We start from the raw sequence: 27,476 nt of genomic DNA, 5'->3' as shown, positions 1-27,476 counted from the left end.
AAACTGAATTAAACCCACAGTCCTGAGCTTCTCTTCAGCAAGGGTTTGTCCTGAAGAAGTCACACCAGGTCTGGACTATAACTCAAGGAAAGATTAATTAACCCAGAGTGATAATATTGGTTTCTACCTGTTGTCTTCCTGGAAGGAGCTGGTCTCTCTTTTCTAGGAATCCCTCCATGTGCTGGAGACTTGCAGAAACCTGAAACACAGAAGAACATTGCTGTTTAACTTTAAAATGGCCCTTAAACTTATGTTATAATTTCTGAACGTCTTTCTAGATAAATTCCATACAGAGAAACTGATCTATACTGCCTCTAGCCTTTACATTCACAGCACAGCTAGAAATCGTCTCTAGGTTGCAGTCACATCTCTGATATACTACCTAAATGAAGAGAATTCACGTCCTTCTAGAACAATTTGCTCATGGAATTTGCTCTATCATGGTGTATTAATTAATTAATATTATTTTTATATTATTAAATAATACAATTTACAACTTAAATTGCTAACGTTATTCACACCACCCCTGCAATAATATTGAGTTAAGCCAATGTATAGTGGTGTACTGCCGGAATAGGGTATGTGACAAACACATTCCTCTCAAAGTGCAAGAGGGGAAGGGAACAATCTTTACCTGTCCCTGGGTTAACAGTGCATTTCCTGCCAGGGTGAGCAGACAGCAGTTGCAGGTTCTAATCCTGCACCAGGTCAGCTCTTTGACAAGGGTGCCACTAAGTCCTGCCTCGCTCTGACTTCTAAACTCAGTGTCCACTAAGCACCACCACCTCGCACAGAGGGTACGGGTAAATCAGCAGTCTTGCCTCTTTGTGAGGCAGCATCTCCTGGCTCGTGTGAGGTGCTCTGCTGAGTATTCAGCAGCATGAATAACCTCTAGTTTGGGAAAGAAAAACAGAAAGCAATACAGTTGTCAAAACCTAGGCTGTAAAGCTGAGCAAATTAAAAATGCTTTTAAACTATACCTAGCTGCTTAAGTCAACAATCTTTTTGGCAAGTGTCTCAACTACAAAGGCACATAAAATGCCTCTCTCTGTTTGGATCCATGTGTGTATCCCCTAAAATGCCCACTGTATAGTGTTCTTTGTGACTTTCACACAGAACCTCCTATATTTCCTTATTTTAACTAGCACAGGATAGCAGTTTTTTGAGGAGCGCACCAGGAATCCCTGGGACTTACCAAAGATGTATTCTCTAACCTCTCCCAAGAGGAGTTTGACAGCAGTACGTTTGGTGATTTATCTAGTGACCTTTGGCCAGGCTCGGGTGGAGTTACCGTTAGTTTTGTCTGCAGGTTGGAGAAAGAGGAACCTCTAGCAGTTTTTTCCTGAGGTGATAAAAGGCCTGTGGCATACGATTCTGACAAACTGCTGCTGCGTTGTTGGCTTATGGGTGTAGGAGATAAAGGAGAGCTTAAAGAACTGTGACTTTCCAAAGATGTAGCTTGTGGACCCACTGTCTTTGGTGAAGATGGAGTGATAATCTCACTGAGCCCTCTCTCAGCTTTCATTTCTGTTTTGTTGCTGCTCAGCACTTCTGGGATTCCCCCAGCAATGAATTGTTGGGATGTCGATGGAGACTTTTCAACAGGGGAGAAAATAGTTTCAAGTGGGGCCCTCCAGGACAGGCTGCGTAAGGGCACAGATGGCAGTGGCGTTATGCTCTTTATCTCTGTCACTTTTGGCGGTGTATTCCTTTTGTCAGATGTTTTTCTTTTCAGAGAGGGAACCCGTACAACTTTGCCTTTATCCTTCTGCTCACTCTCTTCTGTGTCCACTTGTTTCAGAAGATTCATTTCCCTCTGTGGGACAGAAGTATTACATTTTTTTAAATTATTTCATTGCATTCATGGGTACTTACCTAAGAATTTTTTTATTTTTAACAGGAATAGTTTTTCAAATACACTTTCTCCTGACATTGAATTTTAAGGCCTGTACCTCCATTGGCATTCTTAGAGTTAGAACTGAACTTAATTGCTACGTGCTAAGTACTATTTTGTTGCCCAAACCATGAATACTAACGGCAGTTAATTTCAAATACAGTGAATCCTGCCCTTGCTACGTTCTCTAGAGGCTGTGTCTTTAATAGGCTCTAGAGAAACTATGCTTCTCTTCTGTGGCACTGCTTCTTCAAGTTTACTGTAGGAACAGTGAGTATCCAGGGGTGTTCTCATGGAAAATTTTAGAGTGGAGAACCTTCGTCCCTTCATTTAGCCAATTTGCAAATCACTGAACAAAAGGCAGACTCAGCTAAGCTAATTTTTAGCCTAATGCCGAACACAAAAGCTATGTTTTGCTGGTTATTTCAGGAAAATAATTTTAAAAACCATCGAAACAGGATCTGGGAGGCTGACTGAATTTTTGGTACCTGATACAATCCATTGTAAAACTCTGATGCCAGAAGGAAAAAGACCTATCTCTGCCTTGGTCTCCCTTTAGTTTCAGCCCCTTGCTATCCTCCAGCAGTGTCAGGTGGCTGCAGTTCCCTACTGAAATCCTGAATGAATCAAAATCTCTCCAACCGAATAACGAGGGATCACCCTGTTTCTCACACAGCAATGCACACTACACACCCTTTTTGCTGCTCCTGGCAGAAGAAAGGTTCCACTTCTCCCCTAGAGCTTTTGCAGGCTAGTTGGACTCTTTTGATCCACATACAGTGTCGTTCTCAGCTGCTCTATCTGCAATATCTCAGCGTTGGTCACTCATTTACTCCATCTCCGCACAGGAGTTCATTCTTACATGGAGTGACTGAGCCCCAAACGTTCAAGGACCCATATCTTGTCTCATAGACAGCTCATCAACATTCTACTTCTCACCTTAGTTTTCCTGCTGAGCTGAGCAAATTTCTCCTCCTGAGCTGCAAGCATCTTCTCAAAATCATGGTGTTTCTTCAGTAATTCCTCTACTTCAGACACTGAATCCTGAATAGAAAAATTACCAGATACAGAAGTCCAAAATCAAGTCCATTGGAACAGATTATGCCTAAGATTTTCAGATTTACCCATTCTATTCAGCCAAATGATGATTCTGAGATTTTTGTAATCGAATGTCTAAATCCCTGGTAGTGTGTGAAAAATCTTAATTTCCACTTAAAAAAAAAAGGTCTGTAGCTTGCAGTCTGTCTGCTGTACCTGAGAAAAGAGCTCAAATAACAACCTTTTTTTCTGCAAAGCCATGTGGTACAGTGGTTTCCAACTGTAAGTGTTTATATACAGATTAAGTACGTGGATGCCAGCTTGTGCTAGACACAAAGTTTATTCCTGCCCTACAACATTGCATCTTAAACCTCTGTCTTGCTCTCTGCTTAGTTTTCGATACCTGAGCTTATGACATTGTTTTCCCATCTTATAAACCATCAGACGACAGTGAACGATGAGAAAAATCCAAAACGATGGATGCTGGTGTTTAAATAGGAATTTACAACCTAGCTATCAAGCCATCTGTGCAAAACATTCTACTGGCTAACACAAAGTGGGGAAAAAACCTTTTTCCTTTTTAAACAGGCTCTCAGCATGACAGGGAAGGTTGAACCCTCTGCAAGTTTATCTTATTATGTGAAAAAAAGGTCTGGAATTCTCCCTAGTCTTCTACCACCCCCTGGAAGCCACCATCTCCTGGAGCCCATCACCAGGTAAAATGCAGCAGCTGTCCTGGGCTCACTTCTGTGAGAGGACAGGGCTCCTACCCTTTGTAATCTTGAGGGTGCCTTACTGCTTAGGTTGTGATTAACTTCAAGCCCGAGCTGATACGTGCTCCAAGCACTCTGCATATGCTAAGAGACATTTCAATAGTGTTGCACTGTCATTACTCACCCCATAGCTAGGACCTGAAAGAAAGCTTTCCTTGGCAGCCAGCCATGCTTCTGCTTGTTCTAGCTCTCTGCGGAGCAATTGAATCTCCCAGTTTTCTTCATATAACTCTTTCCTCATGTCCCAGCTCTCCTTTACCTTCTTCATCAGCTCTGACAGCTCTAACAGTTTTTCTTCAATCTAGAAAAAGAACATTTGCAATGCCAGGAGGTGAAAAATCCAATCAGACTTTCATATGACAGCCAACTAGAGTGTAATCTGCCCTCATGATCCAGAAGATGACCTCTAGATAACTTTGTGGTGTTAACATAGTTTAGAAAGGATGTCCGAGTCCTCACTTTTCTTACTTGAATTCATTTAGCCTGTATGTTGTAGAGCTATATATTATAATTGTATGCATCTTCCACATAGTGTAGGACCAATATTCTGCTATATGCTTTCCCATGATGAAACTTTATATCCAGGCAATTTGAATTTGTATTATAGAACTAGTGAAAAACAGAAGATTCAACAAATACATCCATTTATGGCAAGGCAACAATGGAGAGCCTTAAACTGTGGAAAGTTCTCTAATTCTTTCTACAACAGAAGTATTGTAATCTTGCATAAATTCTGAAGATGTGTGTGATCTCTGACTGTGTGATCTCTGGATCTACTGACAGTATCAAGACAAGCTTGGGACCACTGCAAAGGTTAAAGTCTAAGGTACATAGGTAACAGGATCACAGAAATTTTAACATTCTTCCCCCTTTGGCTCTATAACATTTCTGAAGAATTACGTATCTTCTGGTGCACTCAGGGCCATCACTCCATCCTGCAGTTCATTGCATTGTGATGTATTTTATCCTAGGTCTTGTGTAGTTAAACGCTAAAATCTTGTTTATGTGGCACATCTTTTCTGTGAAATAGCAATACCTCCCTATCCCCCCACATAGCCACAAACAACCCAGTGAGTATTCTTTTATGGTCAGCTTCAAAATCAGTTTTTAGAGGAGTAAGAACTTTAAAAGGTGTTTTCTTTTTCTACATGTCACATGAAGTCTGCAGCTTTTAATAGTAGAGAACCTGATTGTCCTGTTTAGTTCTTCTGTTTTGAAAGAGAGACAAAGCTGCAACTCCTGCCTATTTAATGTCGTCTTTGTTCACTCTTGTTTGTAAAATATTTAACTCATCAACACACCTCCACAGACATGAAATGTCCATTCTTCATCAGGTCACCTCCTGCCCGCTGCATTTCTTCATATTTTAGCCACTGCTTCTCTATCTCACGCTTGTATTCCTCATGACGCTTGATAAGCAGTTCGGCTCCCAGGACATCATTTGCCAGTTCCTCAGATATCACTAGTGCATGCATCTCGTTGGCCCAGGCCCTACGGAATAGAGTCAAGAGGGTAAAATTGGAAGGAATCTGAGTCTGTTGGATACTTGGGAATGCACACATCCCGTGGCTGTGGACATGTATACAGACTTTTAATTGCCCACAGAAGATATGAATATACAAATACATTGATGCAGGTTCACTCATGCATCTATGGATTTTTATAACCTGATATAATATTCCCAGTGCTGTTTCAATACATAGCCTGTTAGAAAGGCAGCTGCAGCATCTATACATACTGAAGCATTGCACATTCAAATCCTCAGAAAGAACTGTAACTGCAAATGCCTGGGCTGTACACATTCGCAGTACTTTTATACATGGTACAGGGACACAGAGGCTTTCAGATCTCCTTCTAACCTTATCAACATGCATGAAAGTACTTTATATGCATACAGAGCTGTCATGCAAAAAAGCCTATTAATAGATACTTCTTAAAGAAAATTTTCTACTCCATGAGCCTCAGCTGGCATAAACCAATGCATCTTAATTTACCTGAGCTGAGGATCTATCCCTTAGCACAGTAAATGTCCAATAGTCAGTGGTAACCACTTCACTGTGTTTGTATTTCTACTTCTGTCACGGATTAACTCTTTCATTTACTACACTGAACTAAAAATGTCCATATTTCTTCAGTGGGAAATCCTGTTTAAAAACCACAATTTCCACCAAAAATGTATCAATTTTTATGTAAATGACATTAAAATTATAAAATAGAATAGTTTAATGTTGATCTGTCACTTTGAGTGCAGCATATTTCCGTTATTTATTTCAATTTTTACATTAGACCTCTGCTTATAGATACTTTGGCATGATTGATTTAAACAAAATGAGACGTTTAGCTCAACATATCTTTTTTTAAAAAGTATGTTTTGTAGATGCTTTAAACATTCAGCATTTTGTTCTAATTCAGATTAAGAAAGGAAAAAAAAAAAAAAGGAATTTCCCAGCAATTGAATTCTTGCAAAAAACTGATGCCTAATAAGAATGGACAGAAGAGTGTGTGCATATGGGCAATGGCATTAAAAACATGGGTGCAAAACACTTTCAGCACTTGAGCAAGTACTAACCTATTCTAGAAGGTTATCTTTAATGTAGTTGCTTTGACTCTGAGAAAAATGGGCACTGGTGTCTGTACAGGTGTACAAATTACTTGACTATCTAGCAGAGATTCCCCCATCTTCCTACAGAATCAACAGTATTTTCAATCGGAATTGTGAGACTACCAAATCTATCCAGAGTGACTGAATTCTCCAAGACTGTCTAGGAAATAGCCTAAAAACATGGGTTTGTCATGCACACTGTGCTGGAGTGGCATGGTCACCTCCGATGTGTGGTAAATTCTGTGACGTGCTGTTGAGAAGATGCCATGTATTATTATTCAAAGAGATTTACAAGCGAGCTGCGGAGCACCTGGGAGAGGAGTCAAATAACTGACAGGTGTAATTTAGAAAATCCTATATGGGAAAGACAAAAAATAAGGCCCACTGCCAAACTCAAGGGGCCAACACATACATCAGCTCCCTGCAGTCATTGAAGTAGAGCTGGACTTGTTCTGCCTGGCTCAGTCTTGCCTTCCTCTCCAGAAACTTCTTGTCCAGGTTTTCCCAGCACTCATCCACATCTGTGAGTCTCTCCATGATGTTTTCCTTGACTTGAGGGTATGTGCGGCTGAGGTGCCAAGCCTCTCCCCGAATCCGTTCCAGCTCTTTCGTGATGGCTCCCAGATCTCTCTGGAACAGAGACAGAATGGATTGTAAGACAAAGTCACTACTTACATCTATCAAAAGCAGATTTTAAAGATGGTGCATATCTTTTCTAGCCACTTGCTGCACAGAGGCTGGAAATACGACTCTGTCAGTTTTCCTCTCAGTTTCCTCCTAATGCCTTTTAACATTCATCATCAAACATCAAAGCAGCTTCTTTAGATGTGACACACTGATTATTTTGATAAGTGTGGAGCTGAAGTCTCTTGTAGTTCAGATGACACCTTTGCAATTATAATAACAATTTGGAATAGATTTTAGAAGAGAAGCTCATCTTTAGAAGCAAAAGCATTAATAACTTAATGCTACAATGTTAAAAACAGGAGGAAAAGGCTCCCCTTCTGTGAAACACCTATTTCAGGGTGCAATAAATTTATCTTTTGTTGGCCTGCAAACAAGGTACTTGAGAGGATTTCAAATCAAGCATCAGTCTCCTTTTTTTTTGCCATTTATGCTTTTCTGCCACTGCTTCATGACAGATCTCCTTACCTCTACTCCCTCAAGTTGCCTGAGAAGTGTCTGTACACCTGGAAGATCATATCCATAATCTTCTATATCCACCACTGCCTCTTTCTCCTGCATCCAGCCCTTTACTTCATCCACATCATGATCATACTGGTGAACTTGCTGGGCTGCTCTTAGATTCTGCAATAAAGAAACAATTTAATGGTAATACTATATATCACGTCTGCAGCACAAAAAAGAGCAACCCTAATATGTCCTAAGGCAGTAAGGACTTAACAAGAGTGGGAATGAAACACCTTCCCAATTAAGTCACCTGAAAGTGAGGTGTTCAAGCTAACCTAATTTCTCCAAGTTCTCTTTGTCAATGGAAAGAAACAGATGTCTCCAAAGAGCAATTTATCCCTACGTAAGATGAATGATCAAGATGGAGAGCATGAATTGCCCTCTAAAGGTAGCGCTCTCAACCACAGAAAGTGTCCTAAAAAACTGGCTTGGAATAGAGGCAATATTTTCACTGCAAACAGTGAAAATAAGAGGAGTTAAATGAAAATTAGGTTTTCTGAAATGAGAGTATTAAAAAATGTTCTAATACTATTTTACATTCAAACTATATATTAACAATTATATGCATTTACTGCTGCTAACAGACAATGGTGGGCTTGAGCTACTGCATAAGCAAAATGTGTATATAATGGTAGGGAAAAAAAGAGTTGAGGATATCTGACATTTTACGTTCTCCTTAGAGCAAACAAAAATATTGAGTTCTATGTGTCCTCTCTGCTTTTCCAAACACATCTGTGACTGCAGTTTCACGAGAGGGGGTGAGCTGATTTTACAGCTAACTGCTCCCAAAAGGTAGGGGTTTTGGCTCCGTGTCCTCTATCACCTTCTCTACCATACCCCTTCTTTGACTTCAAGTAACTAACTCAGCAAAAAAATCTGGAGAGTTTTCGTCTTGTTTAATAAGCTGAAGTAGTTCAATAAAGAGTCCAATGAGTGCCAGAGCCGGCCTCCTGTTAGTGGTGGTAAACCGTTAGATCGGCTTAGTTTTTCAAGAAACCAGAGCTAGCAGTGAATTAAGGAAAACAGAATTACTCCAGGCTGATAAATATCTTTCAAGTATAAGCCTTGCCAGGAACAGCAGGGTAAGCAGTGGCTATAAAGGGAAATGGATCAAGAAAGAATAGAACAGAATACACCCATTGCTCTTATAAACCTGGTGTTTCAACATGAGCAATGCACTGGTTTGGGAAAGAGAGAAGGACATGGGAAACTGCAGGGAATTCAATGCCCCAGTTTTTCATGTCTTTCCTACCTCTGTCCTTGTCTGGATGGCATGGCATAGTTTCTCCCATGTCTTATTGATTTGCTTTGTTCTCTTCTGGATAATGTCCATCTTGCTGTGGCCCTCCTTCTCTAGTTTAGATGCTAACTCATTTAAGGAGGCAACTTTGGAATGTCCCAGAGGTTTCACCTCATTTACAAAATCTTTAAACTTTTTCTCCAGCACCTGCAGGATAAATGGGGACACAGACTTAGATATAAGAATTTCTGCCTACCTCTATGAGAGAGGCAGAAGGAATCACTTTGTACTGTATAACACAAAAGCTATGTATTGTAGTCTACAAGTGCAAATCATTTCACAAACCCGCGTGATCTGGAGTCAGAAGAAGGCATCTATTGTCTTGATCATTTAACATCTTATGTCACAGAGAAAAATCACCCACATCCTGTCAAACAGATGCTGCCCAGATCAAAACCTAAGGAACATAACCTGTTAGGCTGTCCACTTATGTAGCAGTTGTTGAGGAGTGGACACTATGAATTATACTTCTCTGCACTGTGTGCCCTGAGGAGAAATTTATTCTTGAAATCAGCAGCTAGAGGTGTGAACACTGCATCCCAGTGTTTTCTACTGAAATTGTTACAAGACCATGGCCCTGGCCATGTCAAATTTTTTAGGCCCTGTCAAATTTATAATCAGGGCCAGCAGTGAAGTGTGCTGACCTCACCTTATTCCAAGAAAAAGCTAACTTTCTGATGCACCTACTTTTTCTGTTGGAAGATGCTACCTCAGAGAACCTTGTATAAGCAGACAGAAACCAGTCTGAGTTCTTGCTGCAGAGAGAACTGGTTTGCTTGGTTTTTGTCACTGTAACATGCTTCACTGTCAGCAGCTACACAAAAATTGCAGCAAATATATTCCTGCTTTGCCACACAATACATACAATACCTTTTATTTTCTTTTACCTCAACATCATCTAAGTCCTGCCCATAGTCATCAGACTCTGCTACAGACTGTTTACTGGAAAGCCATGCATCCACCAGCTGGAATTCTCTTTCAAACTGATGGAGCTGGAATTGTTCTTGCAGGTGTTTTCTTTGGGTCTCAGCCTTCTGTAGGAGACACTGATAGTCTGCTAGGATCCCCTGGAGCTTTGAAAGTATGGCTGGACTGCAAAGAACAAGAATCAGAAGGTACGTCTTTGTTTTACTGTTCGTTTTGAACACTGTCTTTTCTGACAGGTTGAATTTGCAACACCTTCAAAATACAGAAGAAACCAGATAACATCATGGAGTGAGTTATGCCAAGCCATTAAACCAGCTAGTTCAGGAAATTAAAGTATCATCTCATACTAATGGCTGCTCTTTTCACTTCCTCCTCCCCAGTTATAAAAGCAAACTGGCAATGAAAACCAGTGAACTGTCAAGGATGTCATTTTCCTTTCCCAAGCACAGTGGTTTTTGAACCTTTACGGTAAATGAGAACTAGATGACAGTTCCTGGGAATAGACAATGGACAAAGAAGCTGATCTGCACTAATTGGCCTGTTGTTAAAAAACAACAGTCATGAAAACATTAAAACAATCATCATGCTTTTGGGGAACTGAGTGTGTGTTACGGTGGTGAAGGAGGGATTGATGTCCCCTGAAGTCATATTTCTGAACGTGCCATCAAACAGCTACTGAAGGTTGAACTTTTCTGTATTTGCCTTCTCTAGGCATTTCTGTTAGACTTAGAGCAGAAGCCTGTTTTCACTTTCCTACCTCTCTGGGCTGTCTTTGTTTATTAAGTTGGCACCTGTCTCCTGTACTTTCTCGATCCGGGGCCTGAAACCATCCATGTCCAGCTTGGTAGCTTCAAGTTTACGAAGTAAAGCTTGTGTGGATTCTTCGTTCTTCCCATAATCAGAGGTCTCAAGAATGAAGCTCCTCTCTGCCAGCCACGCCTCCACCTCCAGTAGCTGTATAAAATACAGGGATGAGCCTGAACACAGCTGTGATTTAGGTCAAGACAAAGCAAACTGGAAAGCAGTGGTGCCCAAAGAGACACATCAGTGAAAACAGAGAGCAGCTTAGGTGCCTTTCTGTAATGCAATCTAGCAGACACTATTCAGAAAAATGTTCACCCAGCACCCAGTAATTAAGGTTACATGTTTATCCCTCACTGCAGTTACTTGGAAAAGTATCTGTTATTTCTCTACTGTATCCATAGTTACCAGATATGAAAAATCAAGACAGTATGAATTCTACTCCTATCTCAGCACTTGCATCCATTCAACGATAGAGGTATCAGTTCTTTTAAGCAAAGAAAGACCAAAATAAATCTCTCATGAAACGTCTTTACCTCATTCAGGAACAGATGGGCCTCATATGACTGCATGAGCCGCTGTCTCCTCTCTTGAGCCTCTGCCTTCAAGGTTTCTACAGAAGTCTCAAGCTCCTTCAGATGCTCCATAATCTTGCGAGAGGCTGAGTGGCCTCCCCTTATCAGTTTCTGCCCTGTACTGAGCACTGCTTTGGTCAAAGCATCCCGACTGCTTATTTCATTCTCCAAATTCTGAAAAGAGTAAAGAGTAAAATGACAGACCAAAAATAAAAGCTATGGAGATTTTTATACCAGATAATATAGCCATGTAATTCCATTATAAATCTGTTTTCTATACATGAAATATATATGGGTCAGAGGTACAAAGTCTGAGAGAATGCTCAAAGTGGAGTGGAGGAGTTTTTTGGGGTGAAGGAGTGATTATAGAAATCAAATATAGCCATGAAGTTTGGACCTTGGTGTATATTCACCTCAGAGTGTGGAGGAAAGAGGTTCTAACCACAAAACTCTTCCCTTTAGATCCCACAGAAATACACCCACTTCCACCCCATTACACGGTGTTTCTTGAATTAAAATGTGTCTAGGCAAGAACAATCAATTCACCTACTCATCAGTATTTATCACTTGCCAACGCCTTTGTAGGAGATGCAGTTTTCCATAACAGCCATTGCAAGCACTGTGGGTACACACACTGCCAGGCAGCCAAGAGGACAAGGAGAGAAGAAAACTGCCTGAACCAGTTCTCAAAGACTTTACTTGAAATTAATTTTTGAAGGCTGGTAGATTTTAAAACCATATGCATTCCTCCATATACCCCCCCATATGATATTTGCCTGGGTGGGCAAGGACCGTGCCGTCAATTTGTCTGTGGGCGGATGTGCATTCTGTGGCTAATTATGCCTGAGCACCTTGAGCACAAACAAACCCCACCATTTTACAATTGTTCTGTTTATTTTCGTATTTGAAACAGGCAGTTTCAGAGTTAGACTGCAGTGCTGTGTTAATGTAGAAGAGATGCCCTCTCTGAGGAGAGGAGCTGCCTTTTCAACCTAAGTATTGGACTTGGCTGGAAAAGAGCTCTGATACTAATCTTGCCTTTAACTTCCCCCTATTAATTTCAAGACAGCCACTATGTTGTTGAAAAGTGACACCGTATCTGACCCTAGCAGAATGGAATCTAGTGGCAAAGATTATAAAACATCTTGTACTGTGTATTAATAATAAGCTAACAGCATGAAGAACAACTTTGCAGTTGAACATTTAGGAACATGTATTCACAGTACTTCATTTATAAGAACAGGAATTAGAAGAAAAACAAAAAAAAAAGGCAGGCAGGGAGTGAGGGGAAATTGTTCCAAGACAAGCAGCTGTGCATATGCATATTATATTTGTGTGTAAATGCAGTTTTGCAAGACGGTATACTTTTTTTTTTTAGGTTGATATATTTCATGCACAACCTCTTTTCTGGTAGCAAACCAAGGACTAATTTTTGCAAATCTGGCTCATTAAAATAGAGGGTGGAACAGTATATTCAATTCTTGACTGTTACGTTACCTCTGACATTTGTTTGCCTGTAAGCCAACATTAAAAAAAAAAAGATATAAAGACTCTAGCTACTAAAAGATTGAGAATTCAAAGCTTATATTTTAATCCTGCTTCCAGGAGAATAAGAAGCAAAATGGCAGGAAGAATTGGCATTTTATTATGCATTAGTATTATGGTCTGTATCTCCCATTCTCACAGTTCATCGCAATATTTTGAGACCTGGCCAATTAACACAAAGATAATTGCAGCCTAATGCAATATCTCCACTGTTCCTTCAATTATCCCAAATATTTGCTCGGATTAATTCAGCTCAAACATTCCTTTCTTTGTGAACCTAATTACTTCCCTACCATGTCAATCAGCTCATAATTTTTAGGAGTAATTGCACACATAACAACATTTATACTTTTAATCATGATGAAACAAGCTTTTTGTTCTTACTGTCTAATCTCAAAGTCACCAACTGCATTTTGCTTAAATACAGAATTTTTACAAATGTGAGAACTACACCGAATACTAAGAAGGTGCAAACTATTTAGAATATATCCATGGGTCTTACTCAGGAATATTCTGGAAGGTACATTTTAAAACATTTTACAATTCTTCAGTAAATTGTGAGTACACCTAGGATAAATAAACTTTTTAAGAGACTTCATCCCTGTCCTAGTATGTCAGCTGTAGCAGTCTTGACTTTTTACCCTGGGGACATTTCATATTTTTTGTAAGCTCAGATTTTTATTTGTAGACATGCAAATTGCACCAAATGCTTGGGCTTACTCTGTCTCTCTCTATGTACATATATCACACACACTCCCACTTTATAAGATATTCTGTCTTTCCCAGCCCTGTTGCAGATTGCACAGATTTTCCCCAGAGGCACTTGACCTGGCACTTAAATGGGCTGTCATTTGCTAACATTAAATACCAGTAACTGCTGGAAACTTTTAGCAGGAATTATTTTTTTTCTTCCACCTCATGTTTGCAAAGAGACAGTGTTCCTTATTAAAAAACGATTAGGAAAGCAACTGCTGTTTTATTGGTATTTGAGATGACAGTGTTCCAGGCACTGCTTTCTCTGATGGCCCATCTGAACCTTGTGAAATAATTCAGCAGCTATCTTGAAAGCTACCACTGGAATGAAGATTGCCTAAGGATCATCATAATACCCTGTTAACTCCCTCCCTGCAGAGTAGAAAGAATTTTGGGGAAAGATGTTTTCCTCGGAGCTCATCCTGAGGCACCTGAGCAACAAGCTTGCTTGGATATACTTACTGAGCTTCAAAGCATATTTATTAGGACATCTGTTGCCCAAAGAAGCTATGACAGCATGCACAACAGTTTGTAAAAATCTATTTTGTATTGCAAAGGCCAGGTTTTGAACTCAGTTCACAGAAAGAGCCAATGTGTCCACAGAAAAGCATATGATGTGGTACCTACACCACTGCAGGGATAAGCAGCATGAAATCCCCCACGTTGCCAAGTCATGGACATATCCTTCAAAAAATGTCATTGTTATCAGACCAGGATAAGAGTAATCCCTGGCATCACGAATCCTGTTAGCCAAAGCACAATAGATGAAGTTTACCAGAGGCAAACTGAATTCGTGTCCTCTCTTTGATTCTAAAGACTAAGAATGACATTCTCACATGACATTACCTGGTGCTTTTCTTGTAGACTCTGAACAGTTGCCAGGGATTGGCCATAATCCCTGGAAGAAGCCATGGGGAGCTTCTCATGTACCCAGGCCAACTCCTCATCAACATCTCGGAAGAACTGATACTGAAGTCTGCTTGCCTCCAGACTCCCACGTCTCTCCTGCAGAGGATCACGTAGACTTTTGTATCTGTAGGTTTTAAAAGGAGCCCAGTGAGGACCGTAGATTAATAAGGAATGAATGCAAAACCTTCTTTTCAGAATGATGTAAAGAAGGAAAGAAAAAAAAATATGCAGGGAAGAAAAAGGATGATAAAAATAGGAAAAAGATGGCAGGAGACAGGCCAGGCACACACCTCTGCACCAGTTGATCTACTCTCTCTTCTAGTTCATCAGCAAGGAAATGCTTCTCCTTCTGGAATTGCTGAGCAGTGACCACAAGCTCTTGCAGCCGGTCCCTATGGCCAGCAATATCTTCCTCCAGTTCCTCTTGTTTCTTCAGATGACTGTTCAGAACCACCAGATCATTGTTACTATATGGTGCTTTCAACTCATTTTCCACATCTTCCAACCATTTCTCCATATCCTCTACACTTCGCTGAAAATGAAGGCCCTGAGGACAAGCAGGAAGAAAAGGTAATTTAAACCTTTAGGACAGACAATTTGATATAAAAATCTTGGCCACTTTCAGTAAGAATTACACACAAACACAGAGAAGCTTCCCAGTTCTCAGTGAACTCTTCCCAGATATGATGGTGGTCCAAAATGAAGAAAAGAATTCAGCCAGAGTGAATGCAAGAACAGATGCAGAGAACATCAAGAGCTAATCTTACTTGTGTTGCACAAATACAAATGATGGACACAATACCTTAAAAGGAAGCCATTTAAAGGGAGAGCTCTATTTTATACCCACAGAGTGTCTGATAGCCCATGCAAAACTCACAATCATGAGAAGTCATGTTCCTGGAGCTAAAAGAATGAAAAGCAGCTGTGGGTTTCTTTCTCAATGTGTTGGAGAAAAGATGCCATTGGGACAGATGCAGAGAGTTGACATATATGAGTGAACACATATTCCCTCAGTATCCCTCCCTGGAATCCTGATCTAAACCAGCAGCAGAAAGCAGAAAGGAACACAGCCTACAAATCCTTTTCCCTCCATAGGGATTTCCAGTTCTCCTGCTGATTCCATTCAATCAGTCTACACTTAGTTTCTTTGCTCTGATGGTCTTGAGGAATCAGGTCTGATTATATCGAATGACACACTCATAGATGAGACGTGTAGCAAGGCAGCCGTGCTATCTCTGGAAATGACACCAAGACCCAACCACTGGCATCCCTGTGTTACCTTGTAAGCATCCTGCAGCTTGGCCCGTTTATCCTGGCAACTTGCTAGCAGTTCCTCCCATAGCTCTTCCATTTCTTGTAGTCTGGACTGAATGGCTTCAGGGGCATAGTGCCTCTCACGGAGCATCTTCTCCCCTTCCTGTAGCAAAGAGAACAGTCAAAGTTTTCTTCATTGCTGAGTGCACCAGAATATATCACTTTTGCCTCCATAAACAAAGTCTACTGGCACTGCTATGTAAAGGGCCAGCTGCAGCGATCACTTCCTGACAGAATATATAGAGGCTGCAGAGACAAAGAAAAAACAGATAAAGGCAAATGCTTATTGAAACTAGGGCAGAGACTGATTTTCCTGTTTTATTGGCCTCTAAAATTATTTGAAATGCTAGAAGGCAATATTAGAAGACAAAGGGTAAAGAGAATCTTCATTACTCGACAACATTGCCTAAAAGCTGGCAAGCACTCAGTTTTTTCTGTGATGTCCTCCATTCTATGATCACTGTTTGAAATTGCCCAGCCTCCTGTCCTTTTCTATTCCCTTCCTTGCATGTTAAGAGAGAACTATCTCATACAAGTGAACCACTGTATGAGATAATAAAACCTTTTTTAACCATGTACTATTTTACCACTGTATTATGTAATAAAAGCCTACCTGCATTTCTAATCCCTGAGCTGCAGATGCTTAACAGGTTGGCAGAAGAAGAAGTAGAGGGGGCACAGCAAGACCTCCATCAGGTAGAAGAGTCTGTAGGTATATCCTTAAGCTGGGACCAAGTTTGCTTTAGAGAGCTAAACTGAGCTATTTCTACATTTTGCAATGGTGAAGAGGAGGCACAGCACGAGAAAGACGCTATACCAGGACAGCAGATGTTAATTTTCTTCTAAAGAGCACCTACTAAGCCTATTCCCAACAAAAAAGACAGGGCATCAATAAATAATGAGAAAGAGATTGTGCAAACAACTCTTTAAAACTAGATTGGTTTAGAAAGAATTGTAACTCCACCCTTGAAGCCCCCTGTTGTGTCTGCACACAGGGGGGTTAAAAGGGGGTGTTCTACAATACTGGTTGCAGGTGAGTCTGAGGAGGGAATCTACCTTTAATGCTTAGTTATCTATTGCGAAATACAGCTAGTAAGCACTGTGCTGAACATAAGGTTAATAAACATGTAACAGTCTGTCCTTCCAAACTCATCATCTGATTGCGGCTTCTGCCAAGTATCTGACAAAGCTTGTCAGACTTCCCTCATATCTCTCCTACTAGCATGTCTCTGCAAAGGCAACACTTGAAAACTCTTCTTGATCCTTTTTGTGGGATACATCTTAGCTGACTTGTTGAAGTTGTGCATCCAAGCAGCTAGGTTCCCTGCTGGAAAGAAACAGGTGTACCTCTAAAGTGGCGTTCACCCCAGAGAGAAGTCCCTAAAGTCAGTGGACTGAATCTTTCATTAAAAGCACCCATCCCTTTCCATTGCACGCACAGTGAATATAGATAGCAAGCTCACACTAGACAATAAGAGAGAAGTTGAAAGAAACAGAGGGACACAGAAAGTTCGTGATGGACTAAAAGAATAAGCTTCCTAGTCCCCTCAGAGACAGTGTGAACAACGTCAGTGAGGGGACAGTGATCCCCCCTCGCTTGTTGGAGATCGCTCTAACTCAGACTCTGTGGAGTCTTTCATGCCAGTTGCCCATCCTTGCCATCAACCCCGCTTCTCTCACAGATTTGATGGAGTCCAGACGGTTTCTATTGGCCATGATCTCTGCTTGGAAAGTCTGGTGCTTCTGCAGTTTGGTCTGCAGATTGCTTGGATCCTTCCAGCTATCATCCTGGGCAATGCTATTCTTCTCATTGATCCAGGCAGCCACCTTTGGGGAGGAAAGAACAGAAGCAGACAAAACCTTCAGTGTTTCTTCAGCTCCAACCTGCCAGACTCTCCTCTAATATGTATAAAACATGGGACTAGTGAGTGGGGACACAAATGAGTTGTCCTTCTGAGGTTCTGCTTCCCCAAGCTCCTCCTGTTTTTCATAACGAAGTCACCCCTGTACCTCTGTTTACCAGCACTGTTAGCTGGAAAGGGGGCTGTCTCCACGAGATAGTCCCCATGCAGTGAGAAAGTGCGTGGGCACATGTGTGCATGTACACGTGTGCGTGGGGAAGAAAGGGCAATTATCTCCCCATTTCTAACCCACTGTCAATATCTCACAAGAAAAGAACTAATTTGTCTCTTCCCATGAATTTTAAAGTGATGGCACATTCCCTTTTCATGCATTTATTTCTTCTGCATTTTGCTAGCATCCAATGCACAGTAGATTTTTCATGTGGTGACTGGAGGGAAGCTGTGACTTGAAAGCTGAAAAATATCCCTTCAATCTTATCCTCATCTTTCCCAATATTGTCTCATTCCAGACTCAGTTCCTTGATTTTTCTCACAGTAAACCCCTTCAGGGATTCAGATCTATGCAGCGCAGTATGTTTTAAGAAACCAGAATACCATGAGTCCTGCGTAATTGTACCTCAAAGGAATTCCTCAGCAACTTCTGCAGAAGCCTTGATTCCTCTAGCAGATGTCTGCGAGCAGCAGCATTCTCCAGCAGTTTCTCTTTTCTGAGATGAAGACAGATGTGTGAGGTAAAAGCCACTGAGTGAAGGGTTTTCAATTTTCATCTCTAAAACACACATGATCTAACCCTCCATTCTCTGGGAGAGAACTGTCCATAATATGCAGCCTCCCATGATTTGGACTGTAAGAAAAGATGCTTAGGACACTATAGGAAGGATTACTAGCCGATAGGTATGTTTAAAGTACACACAAATTCTGTATATGTGATGTCTGCCTCTAGGAATCACCGTTATTGCCTTTGAGTACGAGAGAACAAAAACTCAGCATGTTTCTTATATGGAAAGCCTGTGAGTATGATGGTATTTGTCACTGATAAACCAAAGCTACACCATCCTTTCATCTTTTTTCCAAATGTGGACTTGCAGCACTTTATTCATGTTAATGCAGGCATGAGACAGTTTAGTCATATTAATAAATTCATATGTTCACGTTAATCATAAGGGATCTCCAATCTCTCTTCGTAAATTTTACGTATATCTTTTCATCTGCCATAGCACTGAATACAACTGCTTCTACTGTCAGCATTTGTTCAAGATGAACAATATGCAACGTGCTAGGAGAAATAAAGTAATTCATATGAAAGGGCAAGATCTGACCAGAAAAATGCAAATGCCCTAATAGATAATTTGAGCAGGGCTTTAAGATCAACCCCATTAGAGCAGTGAAAAAGCAGTTGTGTCGCAAATGACCTTTCTTGGTGGTATTTAATGATAATGAAGTATTTAATAGCACAACAAGCCTCTGTCTTTTGTGTGCAGCACTGTCCCTAAGGCCAGGCCAGGATACAGAATTACAGGAAAACTGCCTTTTTCTGAATCCCACTCCCTCTCCACTTAACTGTATTTTGGAAACCTCCTAATGAAATATTGAGTAGACTCAGGCCAATTTGGCAAGACCACAGTGCAAGGCGCAAAGTTGAGTAAATGCAAACCAGTTTATGGTTCTCTTAAAACATTTAAAAATATTAGTCACATGGGGAGAGTCTCATTGCAAAAGAGATGGGTGGCTGACATGGGAAAGGTTTGACTTCACCTCCTCAGAACGGCCTGGCATCTGTTGGTGATGTTGTCTGAGTCATAATGCTTGTTCTGCGTTAGCTGCAGAGCAAATGATGCCATCTCATCAATTTTCTCCATCTGAGCTTCCAGGGCTTTTTCAAACTGCGTGTGTTTCCGCTGTAGGCTCTCCACACTGGACACCGAGTCCTGGATAGAATTCAACAAAGGGAAGCTGCTTTCAGTCAGAGTTTTTCCTTCCACAACACTGATAATCCAGAAGCTAAATAGCGTTTACCCCACATTTGCAAGCTTTCAAGAAAATTTATTGGTCTTCGAAATTTATTGGCATTGAATCCGAGACTTGGGGCCTAAACAATGTTCTATGCATGGTCTGAGGCCATTATTTCAGGGTCAAAACTGAACTAACTGCTGGATGCTTAGCTTCTCCTGCATATTGTTGTGCTGCGTAGAAGCTATCACTTCTCAAGAGATAAAGCATCAGCTCCTAATCGTATATCAGTCTTAAGACAGATGCTATTTTAGAAGCAAATGTGGGATGCCAAACTGAGATCAGAGTTAAGTGAACAAATATGTCACAGAAAGAGATTAAAATTAGAGGCTTGGTTTCAATCCATGGAATTTGGAAGAGCTCAGATCCAGATTTGAATTTGAGGACTAGACTCTGACTTTACAGTTAATCTGGAGAGAAACACAAAATTTGACTTCTTGTAACGTTTGTGAATCCCAAGCTTAATGACTCAGTTCTCTTTTCAGCACCCCTCTGCACTTTTAATTTTAGAATCAGTGGTGTCAAAATGTTGTCACCGCAATAAACTCTGCTTTCCCACTATTCTAAAGGAAGCAATAAAGCTCACGTCAAATAGGTCAGAAAAAAATCTGAACTTCTGGATGCTTACATGAGTCATTGGAAGGGAAAGTACTCACAGAGCATTTTCTGTGCATTGCTGAGCTAAATGTGACTGAAAATGGATGGTTCCTTTTAAGTCTCATAGACTTCAATGGAGGGACTGTAAATACATACCTCCAGGCTAAAAATTACAGGGGCAGCCACCAGCCACTAGCATTATATGTTTTTCATACCATTTGTACCAATTATGCCTACACTGAACTCTGAGATGTAATTTTAGTTCCTGCAGAGACAACAATTTGGTAGCACTACCTATACAAGGTGCAGGGTAAGCTAAGCATCAAAATGTATCTCCAGCATCCTGCATAGCTTTTGCAACCCAAGCGGTTTCAATTATTGCAGTGTTACTGGTACCTGCGATGGGTAATTTAAAGCTACACTGGGTATGTCAGCAGTGATGACTTGCACACTGCTGGTAAATGTATTTGGGTCAGATATGACCAGTTAGAGAGATGCAGTCTCATTTTCCTGCTATAATTGGAGTAGTTGGACTGTTTCATTACTCTTGGGGCTGAGAATCCTAGCCTGTGTAAAGTATCAAGGAAAGACATCTGATCCAACACCATCAACAAGACGGAGCAGTAACTTCAGAAGGAGAAAGATCACAGGAAGGTTCCGAGCACATCATCATACTTCACAGCTCCTTGCCCTCCAGACCGATTGCAGGGAAAATTGTAATTTTTCGGAGCACCTACCCCTAAGTCCTCATTAGCTAGGAAAGCCTCTTTGCTGCTGAGCCAGCTCTCAGTCTGTTCCACATAGCCATAGAATTTCTGTATTGGGAAAAAAAGCAGTCATAAACATGGTGTAAAACAGAGGCAAACCTGACTTGGGCAGAGTATGCTGAAAAAAACAAACTTGCAAAGCTATTCCAAAAATTAACGGCATAGCACTGGATGGCAATAAGTATTAGATGCTACAAAAACCACATGTGTAACAATTATTGTAACTTTCTCCTTTATAATAGGATTATTTCTTTTTGTCTAAGACATAGGATACTGTCCTGGTTCCAGCTGGGACAGGGTTAACTTTCTTCCCAGTAGCTTGGGGGGCGTGTGCTGTGTTTTGGGTTCGGTGTGAAAGGAGCGTTGATGGCCCATTGATGCTTTGGCTGTTGCTGGGTGATGCTTGCACCGGGAGGGGGGAGCACAGCCGGGGTGGTGGACCCAGCTGGCCAATGGGGTAGTCTATACCATGTGACATCATGCTCAGTATAAAAACCAGGTGTGTGTGGGGTCGGTCGGCGGTCGGCGAGCGGTTGTGTTGTGCATTGCCTGTTTTGTGTATTCTGTTATTGTTCTCGTTCTCATTGTTATTATTACTGTTCTACTTTGTTTTATTTCAATTATTAAACTGTTTTTATCTCAACCCGGGAGCTTTCCTACTTGTGCCCTCCCGATTCTCTCCCCCATCCCACCGGGGGGAGGGGGGGGTGTGATCGAGCGGCTGCGTGGCGTTTATTTTTGCTGGCTGGGGTTAAACCACGACAGATACAATACAAGTACTCGTAGCTTGTTTGCTAATAGTGTAGAGAGTGCTGTGTAAGGCAACTGGCCAATAAGAAGGATGGTAACATGGCCTGAAATAAGTAGAATGTGATACAAAAAGAAGCATGAAAACAGCCCTTACCATATGGTTTAAGTTCTTTTATATATATATATATGAAACTTTTTAGATGGGACTAGTAGCACCAGCTGTTATTTAAGGTACTTGACATTCCCCATTGTAAAATCTCCGTTTCAGTTATTTCTAACTTTTGCCAACAAGCCATTTGAGCAGAAATTTTGTGAGATGACTGTTACAGGGAAGTATTTCTGGAAAACTGCAGCCAAAACAGTTCTGTTCTTAGAAAAAAGCAGGGAAAAATATGATCTTCTGTCCATGCTAAATTTTTCTTCAGATGTTTTTTTTTTTAAAATACTTGCCTGCCTCCATGTTTTGTGGGGGAGGTTAGTGATGTTCCATTTTAAGCATGTGCCTTTTGCTAGCTGCATGAGAGTTTGACCAAATTTTGCTAAGTTTTATAGCCTTTGAAAAACATATGAGCACATATTCCACAGATGTTTCTTTGATTTGTAAAGGTACAATTTCTAAAAGTCCTGCCACCACTGAATGTGCTTAGCCCTCAGCATGCCTTCTGGAAATCGGTGAAATATACATTAAACACTGGGTTTTATTAGCATATCTTTCATTATACCATCTTGTAAATCTGCTGTTTATACCGAGGAAAGTTGTCAGTGGCATGTGTATTTTCTGTTGAATGTCTTTTTACTCACCTGTAAATCTTGTGCCTGAAACAATTTTATATGTTGCTCCTGCCATGCTTGGATCAATTCAGACCAGGCTTGCTGTAGTCTGGACAGGGACTGGTGAATCTCAGGGGTTGCGTAGTGACCAGAATTGGCAAGTTCTTGACCATAGTTACTGAGAGAGTTGAATCTTTCCACTCGTGCTTCAATCTCCTCCTAAAATATATTACTAAGGTTGATGTCAAGAGTTTACGGAATGCCAGTTATTCAGAATACAAGCCTTAAGGGGAAGAATATGGGCTATAATTTTCCAACACTAATATTTGTATGGAAAATCATTCATCTTTGAGCTATGTTACTGAAAGAGCATAGAATTGCCTAAGAGAAAATAAACGTGGACAATAAAATACTTTATTGCTTTAGGAACAACTGATTTCTTACAAACCAAAATTGGGATTAAATTAGAAACAGATTAGAAAATGCTTAGATATAAACAAACACAGTTTTGAACATCCATAATACCATATCCCCCCCAGTCTTCCTACATAAAGGTGGTTCTTATGACAAACAGTGCTTAGATTTTTTCCTCTCCTGTCAAACAAGTCAGCATCAGATTATTACATTAAAGACACAGTTTTACTTTTTTTTGTGGTGTTAAAATGAAATGAATTTAACTTTTTCACCTAGTCTGAGGAATGTGTTATGCCTATATACTGAATCCTGAAGGTGAAAGCATTACAAGCAACTATGACCCCTGCAAATTGAATGTGGAATTCCTAATGTAAACAGCTTGAAAATAAAAATAACCATGCACTGTAATAATACCATGTATTAACTCATAAACCACCTTAAAAACTATGGCATGTACTATTAAATGTCTGAAATTAGAATTGCTGTTTTTAGGGCTTTTTTGGGGGGTGGTGTTGCCCAGTCACAGATAATGCAGCTGTAAGATAGCCATTCCATTTTTTTTTATTCAGATTAGCACCTTGTGTTCAACTCTAGTCTCTCCTAAGGACTTTGAGCCACTAACCTGAATGAAAAAAATCCCTCCATTTTTCTTGTCTTGTCTATAATTTTGGTTTAGTAAACCCAATAAAAAGAACATATTACCTAGATTCCTCCTTTTCTGTGTGACTATCTCCTTAGAGCTATTTGGGTTCCTTTACTAGCAGATATTAAAGACTTAGATCTTGCTACCATCTAAATTTGGAGTATGCTACCTCAGTCGTCTGGGGTATTTCTATTGTGACAAAGAATTATTAGCAAAAACATTATTAAGTCCATGACATGAGAGAGCATTGTTAAAATGGAAGACTCTGAAAAAGGATGGGACTGCAGGTAATTCATACGAAATTCAAGTCTAGAAAATAAATCAGAATCTACAAACTATTGGTGCTAATAATGGGACCTACAAAGGATTGGATATTAGCCATGACTCTGGGAACATGATTTTTAGAAAAAGGAACATAACTGCAAAGAAAAGGTAACACAACAGCTGAAAGATAGCTATGACATTTGGGAAAAAGTAAAATATTAACTTTTTTCTAAGGTTAATTAACAATATCACTCCTTTTAGAAAATCCCCCCAAAATACTAGCCAAATTAGCCGCCAAAAGATTGTGTGGTAATTAGTATTGGGATATGAAGCGTTTCAGAACTGAATGTGTAGTACCATCCAATGGTAATTTACTCCCCTGTGTGAGACAAACTGTGTTTTTAGTTTCCTCTCAGGCAAATGGAGTTTGCATGGAAAAATCTAACTCAAAGAATTAACTGGCTTTTTGGCAATCTGAATAAAGAGATCTGCAGTGAGCATGTTTTAATACTGAACCAACTTTTTACCTACAGGGTTGGACAGCAGTACAGGTGAGAGCTAATGGGGCTTTCTGAGACTTTTTGCAGAGTACGAGCTGCCAAACAGCCCATGGGATAGAGTTCTTGTCAATACGTCGGTAACTTCTGTCCCTAGCCTGTTATTGAAAACAGTCTTTTCACCATGTTATTGACAGATGCATACAGCAAAATTCTGCTGTGTCTGCAGCAATTAATTCCCATAGGAAAGATTCCCAGTGTGTTCAATTGGAAGCAATGATGATACTTGCCTTTCTCTCCTGGTGCTCCTCCATCATGCTTTCCGCTTCATTTGCGCTTTTAGGAAGCCCCCCTGCTTCCATTAAGCCTCTGATGTTTTGGGTCCAATCAAGCATCTCCTTCATCTCCAAGTTAAACTTCTGCAACTGATACGAGGCTGCCAGCTTCTCCTTCCTGCCACACAATGTGCATTTCAGCATTATCCAACACAGAATTATCTAGTTGCCTCTCCCTCCCCATCTGCAGAGGAAAGTATCCTAGGAGAAGCCAGATGAAGTGAATTCAAGCCTCCTAGCTTTCCCTTACAGCTCCTAACAGTCCTCGTGTTAAACCAAAATCACAGGAGATGCACACTGCCTTGGAAATAACATGCTTATTTTCTGTTCATTAGGACAAGAAAGGTGAAAAAGCCTTCATAGCTGTTGCTTCCAGCAATGATTACAGCTCAGGCCTAAGCCTTTCTTGTTTTGGAAAGATTCAGGAAAAAATATAATCTTCTAGAACCATCCAAAAATAAGTCTTTCACAAAGGCTTCATGATAGATTTAATCGGATAGTCTGGAGGCATTTTAGTAACATTATTTAGTGGGGTAAGCCACAAACTCATTGTATTAGTTTTGCCGAAGTCACATCAGTGGAATTTTTCTTGTACCAAGTCACTTGTTCCAATGCAGGTGTCTTAGCTGCCAGTATAAACTTTGTAAAGGATCCTCAAAAACTTTTAAAAGGCCCCTGGCAAGTATATTTGAGATCCCAGGGAGCAGCTTTGTTCCTGCTGAGAGATATTCAGACCACTAGAAGTCTTTACCTTTGTTTGGCCTGTCCCTGGAGTCGTAGCCAGTTGTTTTTCATCTCCTGTTGCTTCATAGTCAGTTTGTCATTTATGGATGGATTCCTTGTGGAAAGGCGGAAAGATTCCAATTCCAATGGCTGAGAAGAGATTTATAGTGGGTGAATTTATGCCAAATGCTTATATTTTTTCCTGAGTTTGCCTTTCAGGAGAAGTGGTTCATTTTAAGATCCCAGTTTTCAAAAGCAGGTACTTAAATTACAATAACAAAATATACAAACGGACTTGTTATATCCACAAAAAATACATATGCAGTTGTGAGCAATCATCCATGTGAAGAAAGAGATGTGTGTGTTGCTTCACATGCACAAATGTTAATTTACAATTAAGAAAGCAGTTTTGCAGAATAGGGACAAACGTACAGGAAAATGAAGTGCTAATGGTAACCTCTATTAGCTTAATCTAACTAAGATGGGTAACAAAAGCCATGAAAATACGGCAGTACACAGAAGCAACCAGATTTGCCTTTCAGCAGAAGACTCAAAAATCATTTGTATCTATTTCAGCTAACAGCAGCATCAAACCACTGCTTTCAGCGCAGAGTTCTAGTTGATGCTGTTTTCCTTAACACAGCCTGATAAACAGTAATGAATACTCACCAACCCAATTTAAAGTTGGTATCTTTCTTGTAAAGCTTCATCAAATTGATAAAATTGAAGAATTTTAATTATGCAGAAAGAAGAATATGCCAGGCTGGTTTAAATCCATAAGAAAAGTACAGATATTATACTTTGTACATGGTATTTATGGCAGCATCAAAAAAAAACCCCCAAACCCAAACCTTGCTCATCTTTGTTTCCATGCAGCACTCCCTCATACAGCCTTGCTAATGCTATCTGTAGAATGCTGACTAGTAATCACCCACGTTTCATATGAGAATTAGCTAACAAAGTCACAATGTGTGAAGGTATCACACATGTTGTCACCATTTGCTTACTGTTGTGAAGAAAAAGTTTAGAGAAAGTTTGTAAAAATATTTTCGGTATGAAAAGTTTTAATACTCTGGCCAACAGTGAAAACTGTGAGAGGTCGTCATAGGATTTCTATTACTGTGGTTCAGCTGAAAACATTTCTTTTTATTAAAAATATGCAGTTATATAAGACCCATATTTAATGCTCAAGATTAGTCCTAAACGATGCAAATTGGCCATTTTACAGAAATCAGAGCTGATCAGGCAGGCAATTATAACCTAAGATTTCTGATTTGGTGTCTATATCAGAAAACTACATACACTGTGGGTTTTGCATTTTAGTTCTAAACAGAACTAGAGTCATGATCTTGGTTCAAGTCAGTACAGAAACTGGGGGAAAGATGGAGAGTTGGAAAGAGCTACACTTTCCAAAATATATAGAACAGTCCGAACTGGCTTGTAGGTGAGGGCCAGAGAATCAACAAACATGTTAAAAAGGGACTTCTCTTCTTAGTTTTGGTGCGTCAGGAAGAATAACATTTGACACAATAAAGTAGGATTAAGCAGCACAGTATTTTACTGAGAAGAAATCTGTGCTGCATTTGCATTACAGTGCAATTCATACTAATGAATCTGAAGAGTCACGCGGATCTCTGCACCATGTTTCCAAGAAGCAAAAATGAACATTTTTTACAGTATCCTCTATACTTCCCCACTTCTTACCTCCATTTTGGACTTAATTACATGGATTTCTCTTTCCATCTCTTCATGCCTTCGAATCAGGTTTTCCACACTTTCCACATCTTTCCCATAATCCAGTGCTTGTATCAGTACACTCTGGAGGGGGCAGTAGGATGTGCAAATGGTGAAGATGACAAAAAGCAAAAGGATCATATCTTAATTCTTTCAAATAGTGTCCTCCTTCCCTTCTTCATATTGCCATCTGAATGTTCTTACTGTCTTTTAAAATATCAACCCGGCACCTTGTCTGCACTCCTTACAGAGATGGAACAAGAATTCACAACTCTCTGAACAGTTGCAATCTTACTTAAGGTGCCTCTGGCCATTCACATATAAAACAAAGATAGGAATGCTTCCCTGTATTTCTCAATCTTTCTTTTAGCCTCTTCTTCCATATTCCAAAACAGCCAAATATTTCCCATTAAATTGGGGCACAGAAATTTTCAAGTGTGTTTTATGAAAATATGGGAAAAAAAAATTGACCCTCAGAATCCTACCA

The 27,476-nt window shown here is 40.2% G+C and overlaps 2 protein-coding genes across 2 annotated transcripts in view; one reads left to right on the top strand and one right to left on the bottom strand.

Moving 5' to 3' along the window:
- LOC142083056 (cytosolic phospholipase A2 beta-like) overlaps positions 1-14,541 on the top strand; it is a 61,602-nt gene extending 47,061 nt beyond the window's left edge. The window contains exon 25 of the mRNA XM_075152091.1: positions 14,264-14,541. The gene's annotated coding sequence lies outside the window, so the exon portion shown is untranslated. The remainder of the gene's footprint in view (positions 1-14,263) is intronic.
- The window catches only part of SPTBN5 (spectrin beta, non-erythrocytic 5), a 104,863-nt gene that overhangs the window by 5,754 nt on the left and 71,633 nt on the right, over positions 1-27,476 (bottom strand). Inside the window, exons 41-62 of the mRNA XM_075152090.1 lie at positions 26,960-27,073; positions 25,284-25,405; positions 24,488-24,650; positions 22,410-22,598; positions 20,829-20,906; positions 19,240-19,412; positions 18,101-18,191; positions 17,303-17,449; positions 15,588-15,725; positions 14,599-14,855; positions 14,246-14,432; positions 11,063-11,275; positions 10,483-10,679; positions 9,686-9,890; positions 8,751-8,945; positions 7,460-7,615; positions 6,720-6,937; positions 5,007-5,196; positions 3,830-4,006; positions 2,834-2,938; positions 1,196-1,816; positions 128-199 (exon numbers count right to left, since the gene is read on the bottom strand). Of these exons, the coding sequence (XP_075008191.1) occupies positions 128-199; positions 1,196-1,816; positions 2,834-2,938; positions 3,830-4,006; positions 5,007-5,196; positions 6,720-6,937; positions 7,460-7,615; positions 8,751-8,945; positions 9,686-9,890; positions 10,483-10,679; positions 11,063-11,275; positions 14,246-14,432; positions 14,599-14,855; positions 15,588-15,725; positions 17,303-17,449; positions 18,101-18,191; positions 19,240-19,412; positions 20,829-20,906; positions 22,410-22,598; positions 24,488-24,650; positions 25,284-25,405; positions 26,960-27,073 (4,008 nt within the window). The remainder of the gene's footprint in view (positions 1-127; positions 200-1,195; positions 1,817-2,833; positions 2,939-3,829; positions 4,007-5,006; positions 5,197-6,719; positions 6,938-7,459; positions 7,616-8,750; positions 8,946-9,685; positions 9,891-10,482; positions 10,680-11,062; positions 11,276-14,245; positions 14,433-14,598; positions 14,856-15,587; positions 15,726-17,302; positions 17,450-18,100; positions 18,192-19,239; positions 19,413-20,828; positions 20,907-22,409; positions 22,599-24,487; positions 24,651-25,283; positions 25,406-26,959; positions 27,074-27,476) is intronic.

Source organism: Calonectris borealis, chromosome 5 (assembly GCF_964195595.1).
Source record: "Calonectris borealis chromosome 5, bCalBor7.hap1.2, whole genome shotgun sequence".
Lineage (NCBI taxonomy): Eukaryota > Metazoa > Chordata > Aves > Procellariiformes > Procellariidae > Calonectris > Calonectris borealis.
This window is presented reverse-complemented; position numbering and strand designations above follow the sequence as displayed.